This window comes from Pristiophorus japonicus, chromosome 1 (genome assembly GCF_044704955.1).
Source record: "Pristiophorus japonicus isolate sPriJap1 chromosome 1, sPriJap1.hap1, whole genome shotgun sequence".
NCBI lineage: Eukaryota > Metazoa > Chordata > Chondrichthyes > Pristiophoridae > Pristiophorus > Pristiophorus japonicus.
Genome location: NC_091977.1, coordinates 44,877,737 through 44,896,536, shown reverse-complemented (window position 1 = coordinate 44,896,536; position 18,800 = coordinate 44,877,737). Strand labels below are relative to the sequence as shown.

Sequence of the window (18,800 nt, the reverse complement as noted above, 5' to 3'; positions counted from 1 at the left end):
TATGGCTCACATTCCACCATAGGCAACTAGGCCCGTACAGTAGAGAGTCTGGTCTCCCGCCGTCTTGGATTCCCTTGACACTGGGCCAAGACCTCACTCTGCTAAGCCCATGTGGTAGCTGGTGTGCAACAGCCACCCCACGTTAAAAGCACTCGTGCACAGGCATCTTCCACCCTTCAAAATGAAGTTCGGAACCTGGAACATCAGGACCCTCATGGACAACACCAACAGTGACAGACCAGGACATGGCACTGCTATCGTTGCCCGGGAACTCAGATGCTTCGATGTTGATATCGCTGCCCTAAGCGAGAACCGGCAGGCAGGGGAAGGCCAGTTCAAAGAGCAAGATGGTGGTTACACCACCTTCTGGAAAGGCAAACCAGAGGAAGAACGCTGCCTCCATGGAGTTGGCTTCGCCATCAAGAATGAACTGGTGGGCTGTCTCAGAGGCTCCCCTTGCAGGATAAGCAAATATTTCATGACTCTTCGGCTCACTCTAGCCTGGAACCAGTGCGCTACAGTCATCGACATTGAACGCTACAGACGAGACCAAAGAGGAATTCTACTCCAGCCTCGAACAATCCCTGTCCCGAGTCCCAACGGGCGACAAGCTGATCCTCCTTGGCGATTTCAACGCCAGAGTCAGAAAGGACAGAAACCTCTGGGGAGATGTGATCGACAGAGGGGGGGTAGGGAAATCTAACTCCAGCAGTACCCTGCTCCTGAAAAAATGCTGAGAACATGGCCATGTCATTACCAACACCTTGTTCTGTCACAGAGACAAGTACAAGGCATCATGGCAACACCCTCGCTCCAAGCACTGGCATCTGCTTGACTACATCATCGTCCGAGCAAGGACGTGCACATCACCCGTGCCATGACTGGAGCTGACGACTGCTGGATGGACCACCGCCTAATCTGCTCTGTCATTATCATCAATATAGCTGCACAACAGCAACAGAAACAATGCCACAGAAAAATCAACGCAGAGGCACACAAAGACCCTGATCAGAAAGCCCTATTCAGCCAGCACCTCACTGCCAACCTGGCGACCCTCGATGATCCAGGGACAGTGCCCACAGCACCTGGTCTGCCCTCAAGGTTTCCATAATCAGCACCTGCGAAGAGACGCTCAGTCACATGACCACGAAACACCAAGATTGGTTTGACAAGAATGCCAGCAGATCCAGGGGTTAATAAGATGCAAGTGATGGCATTTCTGAATTTAAAGCAGCAACTCAACTCGAGAGCAAGAAAGCAACTCTACAGATGACTGAAGGCCGAGGTCCAACAAAAAGCCCGTGGCCTAAATAATAGCTGATAGGTGGAGAAAGCACAGGAGATCCAGCAGCTAGCCGACAACCATGACGTCCGAGGATTCTTCAGCGCAGTCAAGACCACTTTTGGTCCAAGCAACCAAGGCCCTACCCCACTGCTGACCAAGAACGGAGAGGTACTCATCAAGGACAGAGGGGCAGTCAGTTCCCGCTGGAAGGAGCACTTCGAAGATCTCCTCAACCGAGACTGTTGTCTTTGACTCGAGTGTCCTCTACTCCATCCCACAGCATGCTACCTGCCACCATCTCAGCACAACCCCAGCGCGGCATGAGGTAGAAAAGGCCATCCATCAGCTGAAGAACAAGAAGACATCAGGAGCGGATGGAATACCTGCCGAGGCATTAAAGAATGGCGGAGAAGCACTATTGGCATGAATGCATGACCTCATCTCTCTTATCCGGAAGGAGGTGAGCATGCCAGGAGATCTCGGATGCTGTAATCACGACCATCTTCAAGAAAGGGGACAAGTCCGACTGTGGTAACTACAGAGGAATCTCCCTGCTGTCGGCCACAGGGAAAGCCATCGCAAGATTCCTCCTCAATCGTCTTCTCCCTATGGCTGAAGAGCTCCTACCAGAGTCGCAATGTGGATTCCATCCACTAAGGGGTACAACGGACATGATCTTCACTGCGCGACAACTGCAAGAGAAATACAGGGAACAGTGCCAACTCTTGTACATCGCCGCCTTTGACCTCACAAAGGCCTTTGACACTATCAACCGGGAGAGATTATGGAGCGTCCTCCTCTGTTTCGGCTGCACTCAAAAGTTTGTCACCATCCTCCGCCTGCTCCATGATGACATGAAAGTCGTGATCCTGACCAACGCATCCACCACAGACCCAATTCATGTCCGGACCGGGGTTAAGCAAGGCTGCGTCACCGCACCAACGCTCTTCTCTATCTTCCTCGGTGCAATACTTCATCTCGCCCTCAGCAAACAAGCTGGAGTGGAACTAAACTATAGAACTAATGGGAATCTGTTCAACCTTCGCTGCTTCCAGGCTAGATCAAAGGTCGTCCCAGCCTCTGTCATTGAACTACAGTACGCAGACGACGCTTGCGTTAGCGCACACTTGGAGGCCGAACTCCAAGCCATCGTCAGCACTTTCACTGAGGCGTACGAAAGCATGAGCCTTGCACTAAACATCCGTAAGACACAGGTCCTCCACCAACCTGACCCCATCACACAGCACTGCCCCCTGGTCATCAAAATCCACGGCGAGACCTTGGACAACGTGGACGATTTTCCATACCTCGAGAGCCTACTGTCAGCAAGGGCAGACATCGATGACTAGGTGCAACACCGCCTCCAGTGCACCAGCGCAGTCTTCGGTCGCCTGAGGAAAAAGAGTGTTTGAAGACCAGGACCTCAAATCTGGCACCAAGCTTATGGTCTACAGGGCAGTAGTGATACCCGCCCTCCTATATAGCTCGGAGACGTGGACTATATACAACAGATATCTCAAAATGCTGGAGAAGTATCACCAGCGCTGCCTCCGCAAGATCCTGCAAATCCATTGGGAGGATAGATGCACCAACGTCCGTGTTCTCGCTCAGGCCAACATCTCCAGCATCGAAGCACTGACCACACTCGATCAGCTCCGTTGGGCGGGCCACATCATCCGCATGCCTGACACGAGACTCCCAAAGCAAGCGCTCTACTCTGAGCTGCTTCATGGCAAGCGAGCCCCAGGTGGGCAGAGGAAACGCTTCAAGGACACCCTCAAAGCCGCTTCTGATAAAGTGCAGCATCCCCACCGGCACCTGGGAGTCCCTGGCCCAAGACCACTCAGTGGAGGGAGGGCGCTGAGCACCTCGAGTCTCATCGCCGAGAGCATGCAGAAATTAAGCACAGGCAGTGGAAGGAGTGTGCGGCAACCCAGGCTCCCCGGCCCCCCTTTCCTTCAACCACTGTCTGCCCCACCTATGACAGAGACTGTAGGTCCCGCATTGGACTCTTCAGCCACCTGAGAACTAATTTTTAGAGTGGAAGCAAGTCATCCTCAACTCTGAGGGACTGCCTATGATGATGACTGGTATAGAGTTTTTGTTCTCTCAGCGACTCCAAAATAAAAAAAATCAAATTCCTCCTCCTCCTCCTTTCCCCTCTCTTCCCTTCCCCAACCTAAACTGTTGGTGTCTCTTCCATGCCTTGTTTGGTTTTGAACCGATGCCGGCTGTAACCTGTGCCCTTCCTATTTTCCATTTCTTCCCTAGCTGATCTCAACTGATTCAACAGGGTATTGGCCAATTCCTTGTATCAGATCAAAAAGAGGGCATAGAGATGGGACACCTCAGATTTACATTATACTTTCTCTACAATATATGTACAACTTCAAACACCTTCCTGAAGAGCCTTTGCATTGAGGGCCATTCAGATCAGTGAAATGTATATGAAATCTCAAAAAAGGATGGTATAGAGGGACACTAGTTGGCCATCGGTGATTTCCAGGCAGTAATCTGATCTTTGCTGCATTTAATTTGTTGACAGCTAACCAATAAATGGCCCCAAGTTTCCACATGATTTGCTCCTGATTTTTAGGAGCAACTGGTGTAGAACGGAGTATCTTAGAAATCGGAATTCTCGTCATTTAGTTTGCTCCAGTTCTAGTCAGTTAGAACAGTTTCACTTTGGAACAGAATTTTTTTTTCAAAAGAGGGCGTGTCCGGCCACTTACGCCTGATTTCAAAGTTTCGTGAGTGAAAACGTACTCCAAACTAACTTAGAATGGAGGAAGTGAAGATTTTTGTACGCGGGTGTCGGGTCCGGTCCGGGGGGTGGGGGGGGGGGGAGCGAGCAGGTGTCGGGTCCGGTGCGGGGGCGGGGGGAAGCGGGAGTCGAGTCGGGTTGGCAGGAAACAGGAGCTGGCCGTGGGAGGAGCCTTATTCACGCAGCCCCAGTGAGGCCATTCGGCCAGGGCTAGGGGCTGTGTACTTCAGGCCCCTCCCACACAGTTTCGGGCGCCTGGAGCTACTGCACTTGCGCGCCCACTGTAGCGCGCATGTGCAGAGGTCCCAGCACTGTTTTCAGCGCAGGGACCTGGCTCCAACTCCTGCTGCGCTGTGCCGAGGGCCAGAGGACCTGCAGGGAGGTGGAGAATCTGGAGGTTTTTTTAGGCGCACTTTGTGTTGCGAAAAACGGGCGTCCAGGTCGGGATTGCGCCGTTCTAGGCGCGGCTCGAAACTTGGACCCCTTGTGTGGAGATGAGTAAATTGATACTTCTAACATTCATTAACATCTTTGTGCAGTGGTTTTGATAATGTATTAGGGTTGATACAAGAGCTCTCTGGAGGGTAGTAATTTAGAAACATAGAAAATAGGTGCAGGAGTAGGCCATTCAGCCCTTCGAGCCGGCACCGCCATTCAATAAGATCATGGCTGATCATTCCCTCAGTACCCCTTTCCTGCTTTCTCTCCATACCCCTTGATCCCCTTAGCCATAATTTGGATGGTGAATAGTACAAAAATGACTTTTTTAAGGTCATGAGCTGCAAATTTTATTATATAAATGAGGAATTTTCTTTCGTAATTGTTCCAACTCTGATGTATCTTGAGTTTAAACTGTGCATTCCACTGTTGTCTGTGAATTGTTTGTAAAACGTGAGGATATTTTAAAACCAATTTCTCCTTTCTTAAAAGAAGCATTTATTTTTAGTGTATAATTAGATGCTCATTATGTCACGTGATCAGCTCCCCTTATCTCTCTCATCATAGAAATCTTAGCCTCTCGGTACTAATTTTTGGAGTTGGAGCTAGTCTCAGTATTTTTAGCTCTAACTCAATAGGGACGTGTTGTTTACTTTCAAATTTTCTGATAAACACTGTGCGCATGTGTGCCTTTTTTTAAAAAAAACGACTCCCATGCCCTTTTCATTCACAAGGCCATACATAAAGTCTCTGTACATGAAGTCTGTGTACATGTCAAGAGGGAGAACTAGTTACCGTCATGTTATCTAAAGACTTGGAACAACCAGTTCTTCATATAGAAACTGCAACCCCAAACGAGATATTTGAACGCATGCTCCTTCAGTTTCATTTCAATGTTGCTGCTTTCTTCTATATCTCTTCTATAGGTTTGAGAGTGCCCCACAGGATATGGTCGCCATATTATAAAAAGGATATAGAGGCACTGGAGAGGGTGCAGTGAAGATTTGCAAGGATTTACCAGAATGATACCAGAAATTCGAGATTGTACTTATCAGGAAAGGATGAACAGGCTGGGTTTCTTTTCTCTTGAAAAGAGAAAGCTGAAGGGCGATCTAATAGTGCTCTTTAAAATTATGAAGGGTTTTGATAGAGTAGACACAGAGAATGTTTTCACTTGTGGGGAAGAGCAAGACAAGAGGCCATCAATACAAGATAGTCACCAAGAAATCAAATGGAGAATTCAGAAGAAACTTCTTTACCCAGAGAGTGGTGAGAATGCGGAACTCGCTGCCACAGGGAGTGGTTGAAGCAAATAGTATAGATGCATTTAAGGGATGGTTAGATAAGCATATGAGGGAAGAAGGGAATCGAGGGTTATGCTGATTGAGTTAGATGAAGAAAGATAGGAAGAGACTCGAGTGGAGCATAAATGCCGGCATGGACTGGTTGGGCCAAATGGCCTGTTTCTGTGCTGTATATCCTATGTAATCCTATGTAAGGATCATCCTCTGTCAAATATCAGTATCAATATATGTATTGGGCAGACTTTTATGGCATCAAAGTTATTCTCTTCAGTATACAAACCAGCTGCTGTGTCTTTATCTCCTAACTTTTCCTCATTTCCCTTTAAACATTACTTACCTCTCCAGTATATCCCCTCTAGCCAGGTCTTTTTGATTTAGAAATTTACAAAATTTGCTATCAGTTGTATTTCTGACTTGAGTGCAATCTCTAAGTTCCACCCCATCTTGTGCAAGTTGGATTTTCTGACTCGGAGGAATTCTCTTTAAAAGTATTGTGAAAACACTCAACTTATTGCAGTATTTATATGCATCAGGCGTAATGGCTACAAAATATCCTTTGTGCAGTTAAAATATGTATTGATAGTGCCCAGAGTTTAATACAATACCCACTTCCCCACTCATACTGTACTGTGAATTCTGTTCCTATGAAGGTTAATTACTGTAATTATTCCACTAGTTTATGATATCTTGTAATTTTAAGTTAAATTACATTGAAGTTGATTGGCTGCAAAACTGCAGTGAGTAAATGTGTTTTTACTGAGTGCATACCCAGAACACACAAACCAGCAAGATATGTAAATGTATTTTGTGCTTCAAGTAAGTTTTAATGATGAAAAGTATCTTTAACAATCAGGTCTTTGCAAATATTGTAATATTGGTTGTAAATGTTTAAAAGGAGTGGAAAGCTGGTTGAGCTGGTATGAAAGTTGCATACAGTAATTTTGCACTAAATTGGTGCAGAATATTAAAATATACATTTTTCTTGATGACATTGGTTGGTTGACGTCCTATGAAAAATAATACTTTATGGATTTTGAAGTAAACATGTTGAATGGAGTAATTTAAGCTAAAATGATGAATATCAGTAAATTCCATTTTTACCAGTGAAACACATTCCCAGTTATGCACACAATTTTAGTATGTGCAGGTTAGCTCCTTCATAGCTGCATCTCCTGTTTCATCTACAGGCCATGTTGGAGCGCCAATGCCTTGTAATCTGATTAAGCTTGTTGACGTAGAAGATATGAACTATTTTGCAGCAGAAGGAATGGGCGAGGTAAGTGGATAATGTTCTGTACTCTTGTGTATAAATAACAGCATGTTATAAAGATTTAATTTTAGATCTGAATAATGCACTAAAGTAATTGTACTGTGACTAATTAATTAAAACTGCATTAATCTTTGAAATTTGTGTGTTGGGAGTTCCAAACTAATTTATACTGGACCACGGGAATAGAGAGAATGTGTCTGTTTATATATTCACAGTCAACAAGCTCCCCGCTGGAGTGGAACTAAACTGCAGAACCAGCGGGAACCTGTTCAACCTGCACTGTCTCCGGGCCAGGTCCAAGACCACCCCAACCTCTGTCGTCAAGCTACAGTACGTGGACGACACTGCGTCTGTGCACATACAGAGGCTGAACTCCAGGACATAATCGATGTATTTACTGAGGCGTATGAAAGCATGGGCCTTACGCTAAACATCCGTAAGACAAAGGTCCTCCACCAGCCTGTCCTCGCCACACAACACTGCTCCCCAGTCATCAAAATCCACTGCGCGGCCCTGGACACCGTGGACCACTTCCCATATCTTGGGAGCCTCCTATCAACATGATCAGGCATCGACGACTGGATCAAACACCGCCTCCAGTGCGCCAGTGCAGCCTTCAGCCGCCTGAGGAAAAGAGTGTTTGAAGACCAGGCCCTCAAAACTGCCACCAAGCTCATGGTCTACAGGGCTGTAGTAATACCCGCCCTCCTGTATGGCTCAGAGACATGGACCATGTGCAGTAGACACCAAGTCGCTGGAAAAATTTCACCAATGATGTCTCCGCAAGATCCTACAAATCCCCTGGGAGGATAGACGCACCAACATCAGCGACCTGTCCAGGCTAACATCCCCAGCATTGAAGCACTGACCATATTTGATCAGCTCCGCTGGGCAGGCCACATAGTCCGCATGCCAGACACGAGACTCCCAAAGCAAGTGCTCCACTTGGAGCTCCTTCACATCAAACGAGCCAAAGGTGGGAAGCGGAAACGTTACAAGGACACCCTTAAAGCCTCCCTGATAAAGTGCAACATCCCCACTGACATCTGGGAGTCCCTGGCCAAAGACCACCTTAAGTGGAGGAAGTGCATCTGGGAGGGTGCTGAGTACCTCAAGTCTCAACGCCGGGAGCATGCAGAACTCGAGCGTAGGCAGCGGAAAGAGCGTGCGGCAAACCAGTCCCACCCACCTCTTCCCTCAACGACTGTCTGTCCCACCTGTGACAGAGTCTGTTGCTCTTGCATTGGACTGTTCAGCCACCAAAGAACTCGCTTCAGAAGTGGAAGCAAGTCTTCCTCGATTCCGAGGGACTGCCTATGATGATGATGTCTGTTATTGTTGTAAGAGTTAATTTAGCTATAGGGTGTGAAATAAGATTTATTTATTTTTTAAAGTGAATTACTGTATTGGTCACAATGAGAGCATTCGTGTTATATGCCATTAAATAATAATAACTTGCATTTATATAGCGTCTTTAATGTAGAAAGACATCCCAAGGATCCACAAAGATGTAATTGTTTAAATCAAAATGGACACCAAGCCAAAGAAGTAGATATTAGAAGAGACCAAATCTTAGTAACAGAACTGGGTTTTAAGGAGGGTCTTTAAAGGAGGAGAGGATGGTTGATGGTTGAGGGTTTAGGGAGGGAATTGGAACATGGAACCTAGATGGCTGAAGACACGGTCATCAGTGGTGAGGCTAAAGAGAGGGCTAGATGCACAAGAGATGAGAGTTTGAGGAAAGGAGAGTTTAAAGTGGGGGAATTGTAGGACTGGAGGAGATGAGAGGGTTGTCCTATGAGGAGAGGCTGAACAGATTGGGCCTGTACTCTGGAGTTTTGAAGAATGAGAGAGGATGCCACTGAAACATATAAGATTCTGAGGGGGATTGACAGGATAGATGCTGAGAGGTTGTTTCCTCTGGCTGGAGAGTCTCAAACTACGGGGCATAGTCTCAGGATATGGGGTGGCCATTTAAGATTGTGATGAGGAATTTCTTCACTCGGAGGGTTGTGAATCTTTGGAATTCTCCACCCAAAAGGGTTGTAGAAGCTGAGTCATTGAGTATATTCAAGGCTGAGATCGATAGATTTTTGGACTCTAGGGGAATCGGGGGATATGGGTTTCAGGCGAGAAAATGGAGTTGAGGTCGAAGATCAACCATGATCTTACTGAATGGTGGAGCAGGCTCGAGGGGCCGTATGGCCTTCTCATGTTCCTAATTCTTATGTTATTTTCAGCAGCAGATGGGCAGAAGTAGGTAAGATTAAGGAGGTGGAAATAGATGGTCTTGTTGATGAAGATTATTTGGGGTCAGAAGCTCAGCACGGGGTCAAATAGGACACAGAGGAAAAAAAAGACTTGCATTTATAGAGTGCCTTTCATGACATAGGGGCACCCCAAAGCACTTTACAGCCAATTAAGTACTTTTGAAGTGTAGTCACCAGTTGTGTGACAGCCAATTTTCACATATCAAGGTCCCACAAACAGCAACTTGATAATAACTAGATAATCTTTTTCTTAGTGGTGTTGGTTGAGGGATAAATATTACTCAGGATATTGTGTTCCTAACACAGATGAGGCTGCACACAGGGAGGTTAAAGTAACAGTGACCTCAGTCTTTAATAAGACACTCCAGAGTGAGGAACAGGCCTTAGGGGCCGGCTTATATACAGTGCTCCCAAGGGATGCTGGGATCCCTTGAGACTTCAGGGGATGAGCTCCCTGGTGGCAGAACATGGGAATGCATGCTTTACAGATACACAACATCACCACCCTCCCCCAAAGTCAAAGTGAAAACTATTTACAAGGTGAGGCGGTTGGGAGCCTTTCTTTCCCTGGTGGACCGCCTCGGTACAAATGTCTGTTCTGGTGTGTTGGCTGTGCCCTCGCTGGGCTGGCGTGTTGTTGGCCCTGCAGGGCTGCTGGGTGAGCCTGGCCTTGCTGGGCTGTTGGGCGTGATGGGTTCGATTTCCTGGTCCAGCGTGGTGTCATTGATCCTTTGGGTATGTGTTGTGGGCTTGAAAAAGGTGGTGTCTGCTTTGGGTTGTTCAGGGCAGTCTGTGAACCGCAGCCTCGTTTGGTCCAGGTGCTTTCTGCAAATTTGTCCATTGTCTAGTTTGACTACAAACACCCTATTCCCTGCTTTAGCTATCACCGTGCCCGCGATCCACTTGGGACCATGTCCATTGTTTAGCACATACACAGGGTCATTCAGATCAATTTCCCGTGACATAGTGGCGCGACCATCGTTTACATTTTGTTGCTGCCGCTTGCTCTCTACCTGATTATGCAGGTTGGGGTGAACCAACGAGAGTCTGGTTTTAAGTGTCCTCTTCATGAGTAGCTCAGCCAGGGGCCCCTGTGAGCGAGTGGGGTCTTGCGCGGTAGCTGAGCAGTACTCGGGACAGGCGGGTTTGGAGTGAGCCTTCTGTGACTCGTTTAAGGCTCTGTTTGATGGTTTGTACTGTCCGCTCTGCCTGCCCATTGGAGACTGGTTTAAACGGGGCCGAGTTGACATGTTTGATCCAATTGTGGGTCATGAATTCTTTAAATTCGGCACTGGTGAAACATGGCCCGTTGTTACTGACCAGTATGTCAGGCAGGCCGTGGGTGGCAAACATGGCCCTCAGGCTTTCAATGGTGGCGGTGGCCGTGCTTTCCAACATTATTTCACATTCAATCTATTTTGAAAAAGCATCCACCACCACCAGGAGCATTTTACCGAGAAACGGGCCCGCATAGTCGACATGGATCCTCGACCATGGTCTGGAGGGCCAGGACCACAAACTTAGTGGTGCCTCTCTGGGCACGTTGCTCAACTGAGCACACACGCTGCATTGCCGTACACAGAACTCTAAATCAGAATCGATACTGGGCCACAACACGTGGGATCTGGCTATCGCTTTCATCATTGCTATACCCAGATGTGTGCTATGGAGATCCGAGATGAACGTCTCCCTGCCCTTTATTGGTAGCACTACGCAGTTACCCCACAACAGGCAGTCTGCCTGAATGGACAGCTCGTCCTTTCGCCGCTGGAATGGCTTGATTGGCTCTTGCATTTCAATGGAGATGCTGGCCCAGCTCCCATGCAGTACACAGCAGAGGATCTTGGCTGGTCCAAGTCCTAACCTGGTGGGCCGTGGCAGATGATTTATCATTTTCAAACGCTTCCATGACCATCTGCGGGCTGCGCCATTTCCACCCCCGTGGTGGGCAATTGTAGCCGACTGAGAGCATCCGCACAGTTCTCGGTGCCTGGCCTGTGGCAGATGGTATAGTTATACGCTGATAGCGTGCGTGCCCACCTTTGTATGCAGGCTGAGTCATTAGTATTTATCCCCTTGTTTTCAGCGAACAGGGATGTGAGGGGCTTGTGATCGGTTTCCAGTTCAAGTTTGAGATCAAACCGGTACTGATGCATTTTCTTTACCCTGAATACACACGCTAATGCCTCTTTCTCAATTATGTTGTAGGCCCTCTCGGCCTTAGACAAGCTCCTGGAAGCATAGGCGACACGTTGCAACTTCCCCGCAACGTTAGCTTGTTGTAATACACCCCCGACTCCATACGACGACGCATCACGTGCTAGCACAAGTCTTTTACACGGGTTATACAATACAAGCAGCTTGTTGGAGCATAAAATGTTTTTGGCTTTGTCAAAAGCAAATACTTTTTTTTCCCTCCATACCTAGTTCTCACCATTGCGCAATAACACATGTAGGGGCTCTAACAGGGTGCTGAACCCTGGTAGGAAGTTACCAAAATAGTTGAGGAGTCCCAAGAACGACCGCAGCTCCGTGACCTTCTGTGGCCTGGGTGCATTCCTGATAGCCTCTGTCTTGGCGTCTGTGGGCCGAATGCCATCCGCTGCGATCTTTCTCCCCAAAAACTCCCCTTCTGTTGCCATGAAGACGCATTTCGACCACTTCAGCCGCAGCCCTACGCGATCCAGTCGCTGGAGGACCTCCTCCAGGTTTTGTAGGTGCCTCAGCGGTGTCCCGACCCGTGACCAATATGTCACCGTGTGTGATACCGACTTGAGTAGGCTCTCCATGCTTCTCTGGAAGATCGCTGCAGCCGACCGAATTCCAAATGGGCATCTGTTGTAGATGAACAGTCCCTTGTGCATGTTGATGCAGGTGACGCCCTTCGAAGACTCCTCCAGCTCTTGCGTCATGTAGGCCGAAGTCAGGTCGAGCTTGGTCGTCTTGCCTCCTGTCAGCGTCGCAAATAGGTCATCTGCCTTAGGTAACAGGTATTGGTCCTGTAGCGAGAAATGATTAATAGTTACTTTATAATCGCCGCAAATCCTGACCATGCCATCACTTTTGAATACTGGAACAATCGGGTTGGCCCACTCGCTGAATTCCACTGGGGAGATGATTCCCTCGTGTTGCAGCCTGTCCAGCTCAATTTCCACTCTCTCCCTCGTCATGTGAGGTACCGCTCGCGCCTTGTGGTGAATGGGTCGTGCCTCTGGGACCAAGTGGATCCGCACCTTCACCCCGGAAAAGTTTCCAATGCCTGGCTGAAAAAGGGAAGGAAATTTGTTCAGAACCTGGGTACATGAGGCCTCATCGACATGTGATAGCGCTCGGATGTCATCCCAGTTCCAGCGGATTTTGCCCAGCCAGCTCCTTCCAAGCAGTGTGGGACCATCGCCCGGGACAATCCAGAATGGCAGTTCGTGCACCGTGCCCTCGTAGGTGACCTTGACCATGGCGCTGCCCAGGTCAGTGATGAGCTCTTTGGTGTACGTTCTCAGTTTCGTGTGGATGGGGCTCACGGCTGGATTGAATGCCTTGTTGCACCAGTCTCTCAAACATCTTTTTACTCAAGATGGATTGGCTAGCGCCAGTGTCCAGTTCCATGGCTATGGGTAAGCCATTCAATTTTAGTTCAGCATTATAGGTGGACATTTCGTCAAATGTATGCACCCAGTGTACTTCAGCATCTGCCTCCTCTCTCTCAGGCTCGAAATTGCTTTGATGCACCAAGGACCGATCTTCCTCTGCCACGTGGTGGTTAGCAGGTTTTGCAGAGCTTGCAGCTTATATACAGTACTCCCAAGGGATGCTGGGATTCCTTGGAACTTCAGGGGATGAGCTCCCTGGTGGCGGAACATGCGAGTGCATGCTTTACAGATACACAACACAGGAAACCAGAGCGAAATCCCCTGCTCTTCAAAATAGTGCTGTGGAATCTTTTACATCCACCGGAGAGGACAGTCTCATCCAATAGACTATTCCTCTGTCGGCCTAGATTCTGGAGTGTTTGGTCTGGTCTGAACTGACTCTATTTTCAGGCCGTAGTGGTCAGCAGCAAGTTTTCTTTGTACGGATGAAATGGGCAAAGGCGTAAGAGAAATTCAATTTTACATTTATCCTATATCTCATGAATGGAAGAAAGAAAAGCCTTTGAACAGATATAGGTAATGTAGAAGCTATCAGGCTATTTGATATGGATTGTGAGCACAAAGCTAATGGGCACAAGATTAAAATGCTAAACCATTATAAATCACTGGTTAGGCCCCAGCTGGAGTACTACGATCAATTCTGGGCATCACACTTTAGGAAGGATGTCGGGGAAGGGGTGCAGAAGAGATTTACTACAATTATATCGGGTGTGGGACTTCAGTTATGTGGAGAGACTAGAGAAACTGGGATTGTTCTCCTTAGACTAGAGAAGGTTAAGGGGAGATTTAATGGAGGTGTTCAAGATCATGAAGGGTTTTAATTAAGTAAATAAGAAGCTACTGTTTCCAGTGGCAGAAGAGTCGATTACCAAAGGACACCGATTTAAGGTAATTGAAAAGAACAAGAGACGACATGAGTAAGCACTTTTTTTTACACAGCAAATTTTTATGATCTAGAATGCACTGCCTGCAAGAGTGCTGGAAGCAGATGAAATAATAACTTAAAAAAAAAGGGAATTGTATAAATACTTGAAGTGGAAAAATTTTACAGGGCTATGGGGAAAGAGCAGGAGAGTGGGACTAATTGGATAGCTCTTTCAAAGAACCGGCACGGGCACGATGGACCGAATCACCACCTTCTGTACTTTATCTTTATATGAATGAGTTTAATTCAAAAGTGAAATTAGAAAACTTTCCTCATGTTTACCAGATATCAAGAAAAAGTAGTTGAATATGTGTTCATGTTCAGAAAGGTTGGAGTGAGAACACGACCCTAACCTACTCTGGTATTGAACTTGAAAGGCTCAAAGGTTTCTGTCAATGCTGCTTGTATGGGCGTGAAGCTCTCTAATTAATATAATTTCAGTAGGGCTACCTAGAGATTATAACAGGAACCATAGGCACTGTCTATTCCGGCATGGACTGGCTGGGCCAACTGGCCTGTTTCTGTGTCGTATATCCTATGTAATTATTCAGTGAGTCAAGAGCTTTATTTCAAATTGTTGTAGGAAACTTACAACATTTGTGTCATTTGGCTGCCACCTGCTGTAGTGTAAATATCTGTTCAACAGTTAACCTATTCTCTGTGAAGCCAGGCTGTTGTTTGCAGCTTTTGTCGCTCATAAGATTTCTTGATGTGAGCAAGTGTCACTGAAGCAAATTCTTCAGCAACTGTTGACCGTAGGGTAATACCTGTAGTTACTGCGGTCTGTTTTAGATCCCTTGCCTTTATAAAAATACACGAGACTGCCCTGGCATCACTGGTGGGGAAGAGTTTTGCCAGTTTATACTTGTGCAAATAGCATATGCGATAGACTGACGCTGCCTTCGACTGACGCTGCCTTTAATCCACATTTTTCAAGAGTTCTTGTGATGCCACATATGCCGTGTGCTTTTCCATTCTTCAGTTTGGCTAAGCCGCCTTTAATTGCTAGTGGGAGGCTTGCTAGATATTGACATGCCAATTCTTGCACTTTTAGCTCTATTGGCGAGTTCCTGAAGTAGAATTCTAGATGTGAATGTGAGCTGCTCATGGCTGTACTCCCACCACTGCTCCAGTTGGTCATTATAGTCGGTCAACTGGTCTCCATTGGCGATTGCTATGGGGCCACTTGGTGACTGTTATGGGACAATTTGAGAGTTGAGCATATTATTTCTGCAGTCTCTTCACTACTGGCATGTATTTTCTGGATGTTGTAGTGGTCTGCTGTTTCAGCCTCTTTAAGTCATATCAGATAGGTCGCCTTGTCTCTCTTGATGGTTGTCTTTTTCTGTCACCTTAGCTCCCTGAGCTGTGGAACCTGGTTGAGTTTTGCCTTCCTACAGCCCTCAACCAGATCGAGCACCTAGAACATCTATCTCCGAGAACGTCTTCTGCAGTGCTGCTCAGCTCAGCTCAGCTGATCTCTAAAAGTGTCGCAGTCCATCTTTGAATCACCTGTGGGCTCTGCCAGTGCCTGAAAGCGATTGGACAGTTCAAGTTTGAAATGATAGTTTACTGATGATGACTTGAACTACTCTCAAACTTTTCAATAACTGAGCCTCTGGAATGATCAGCAGTTCTCTTCAATTTCAAGAAGACAATAGTCCGAGTTACAATACTCGGCACTTCTGAAGGGCTGGACCAAACACCCGAGTGTTTGTAATAATATGGTTTATTTCCTTTTTTGGCAGTTCCAGTGTTGCTGAACCACGTGTATCTGTGGATGTCTTCTGAGAAAGTAGGTGCCACACATCTAGACGTGGGCAGCACCGATGTCATTTTGTTGTTCTTGGCCATGTACTCCAATGGTCTTGGACAAGTTTGATCTGTTGGCTTCTATTCACCATTGAAGTCTCCTAATATGAACAACATGTCCTGCTGGAGCAGTTAAAACCGAAATGAGGAATTTCTTCTGAGGGTTGTGAATCTTTGGAATTCTCTACCTCCGAGAGCCGTGGAGGCTGGGTCATTGAATGTATTTAAGGTACAGATACTTGAAAGATAAGGGAGTCTAGGGGAGCAGGCGGGGAAGTGGAGTTGAGGCCAGGATCAGATCAGCCATGATCTTATTGAATGGTGGATCAGGCTCGAGGGGCCAAATGGCTTACTCCTGCTCCTATTTCTAAAAAAAAATAATGTGATGGCTGCTTGGAGACATCTATTGAACTCCTCTTTATCAACAACTGCAACTTGCATTTATATAGTGCTTTTAAAGTCGTAAAACGTCCCAAGCGCTGAATGGCATCAGAGTCTGTCACATATCATGAATGGTTTTGATAGAGTAAATAAAGAGAAACTGTTTCCAGTGGCAGAAGGGTCAGTAACCAGAGGTCACAGATTTAAGATGATTGACAAAAGAACCAGAGGCGACATGAAGAAACTAATGGGGTGCTGCAGGAATCAGTGCTGGGACCCAAACTATTTACAATCTATATTAACAACTTGGAAGATCGTATCATATGGTGGAGCAGGCTCGAGGGGCCGTATGGCCTACTCCTGCTCCTATTTGTTATGTTCTTATATTCTTAACCATTTTTTTTTTACACACCAAGTTGTGATTTGGAATGCACTGCCTGAAAGGGCGGTGGAAGCAGATTCAATACTTGAAGGGAAAAAAATTGCAGGGCAATGGGGAAAGAGCAGAATAGTAATTGGTTAGCTCTACCAAAAAGATGGCACAAACACAATGGGCCAAATGGCGGCCTCCTGTGCTGTATCATTCTATGATGTATAAAACATGGAGATGTCGCCTGGTGAATCAAATCTTTTTAGGAACAAGCATGGTGGATATGCTTCCTGTTGTGTGCACCAGATTATTTTGTGGAGGGATTAAGACGAAAACATGGACGTTTAACGTTTTTATTATCAACACTTTGCTCGTGGTGTCGGAAATTCTCTTTGTGTTTCATGTTTCAGATTTGTGTAAAAGGGTCAAATGTTTTCAAAGGTTACCTAAAAGACCCTGAGAAAACAGCAGAAGTTCTGTGTGACGATGGCTGGTTGCATACAGGGGATATAGGAAAATGGCTGCCGGTAAGGAAGAAACTGCTTTGATCTCCCCATACAGTAAAAGTGCAATTGGCTTGTAATGCAAGAATATAGTTATAGGACCATGGTTGAGTCATAAATCCTAAGTATCCAGAAGTGACCTTAATTTTTGTAAATATAGATTATATTAGAATGCACTATTTATTTTACTCTCATTTTATTACCAGTATCCGGCTCATTTTTTTCTTTCCGGAAAGGTGGACTTTTTAATATGGTACTCCACAAAGTTTTAAAACAATTGAATGTTTGCAAGTTGTCCTGGTTTCTGGTTCTGTCGGCTCCTTCTGGTACCTCAGCTACTTTTTCATGTGTGACCCTAGACTGCTAGGGTTATTCAAGGGACGGGGACGTCACAGCGATCCTGTGGGGTTTTTGGATAGCAATCCAGAGTGGAGGCTGAAATGGACATTGGAATATTTCCTCAATTGTTCTGATTGGTGACACTCAATCTCCATTACCAATTTGGAAAGCTACCCATTGCATGATACCTTTACTAGTGTGCATAGAATTGCACTTGTGTTTCAGATCAACTGATGACAGAATATAAATCCTATAGGTACTTTTTTTATGCCTCTGGAACTTTAAAATTTAAATACATAAGCAATATGGAATGGTATATAATTCATTGCTGCAGATGCAGTAATTCAAAAGCTTTCAAAAGAGTACTCAATTTGATGCAGTTCAGTCAAAAAGTGGCCCATTAGTGCTAACGGATGGAATACTTTCCAATTTTGAGCATCCTGTCAAGAATAGCTAGGGTTAGACACAGGCTCAAATTTCCTCGACTCTTCCCCGACTGTATGCCACAACCCCCACCTCTGGAAAAGTACCCCTCACTGCACCAGCTATCCCTGTGGATCCTCTAAGTGAGATTATCAGTCAGCACCAAATTAAGGAATTGTTTTGTGTTGTAGGTCCATCGCCATTAGGAATTCGATTTGAGATTGCTCAAACTCAATCCTTAAAACTATTAAACAACAGTGACTTTTATCCTGTTGTTACGGCTGGATTAAGACCCAGGTCTCGATGGTGAAAGGACATTGCTGATGCACGGTGCTACCCAATCTGGAAAATGCCCACAGATATCTTCTAAACTTGCGACTTTTTAATTCATGATGCGAACGGGAAATGGACTAACTTGTTAGACTAACCTCTAACTTGTTAATGTAGTATTGTATGTCATCACCTATTTGGTGTTCCAAACATTCAGTAGTATAGAAATGAGTGGGAACCTGCATAATACAAACATGTTCTACAAACCTTTTATCAGACCTTTCCTTCATCCAGACGTTCCATTTTATATGATCAAACTTCACTACCATGGCATAATAGCTCCCAAAGCTATAAGCATATTGATGCACTAAAGCCCGCTACAGAGAAATGGGATTAAGTCTCTTTCCCGCCCCCCCCCCCCCACCCCCCAGTTCCCTCGCATGTCCATTTTTAGTGGGTTGATACCTTCTAAGGGAGATACATCCATGGAAGAAAATAGAATTTTCGAAAGGCTGACCTATTTGCAAATGTGCTTGTGCAAAGCACTGTCTGGCTCCACGCAGAGCCCACTTATGTGAGTGGCTCAAGGATATTAAACTGAGGTTTTTGAACATATCTCTTGTGTTGGTCATGATGCAGTGGCCTAGAGGTGTAAAAAAAAATGGTTTCTACAACGTTCTTAATGACTAAATTTGACAAAACGATGCAATAGATTATAACTTTGTTATGTTGGCAGACTTGTATAGTCTGCAGTAATGGTGTGATTAAAGTCTGAACAGATTTTTTTATTTTTTTA

General features: G+C 46.1%; 1 protein-coding gene across 9 annotated transcripts in view; it reads left to right on the top strand.

Annotated features, from left to right (window-relative positions):
• Window positions 1-18,800, top strand: part of LOC139263173 (long-chain-fatty-acid--CoA ligase 1-like) — a 232,975-nt gene that overhangs the window by 202,675 nt on the left and 11,500 nt on the right. For all 9 annotated transcript variants that reach the window (XM_070878863.1, XM_070878919.1, XM_070878909.1 and 6 more), the window contains 2 exons: window positions 6,979-7,067; window positions 16,880-16,996. In XM_070878863.1, the coding sequence (XP_070734964.1) occupies window positions 6,979-7,067; window positions 16,880-16,996 (206 nt within the window). The remainder of the gene's footprint in view (window positions 1-6,978; window positions 7,068-16,879; window positions 16,997-18,800) is intronic.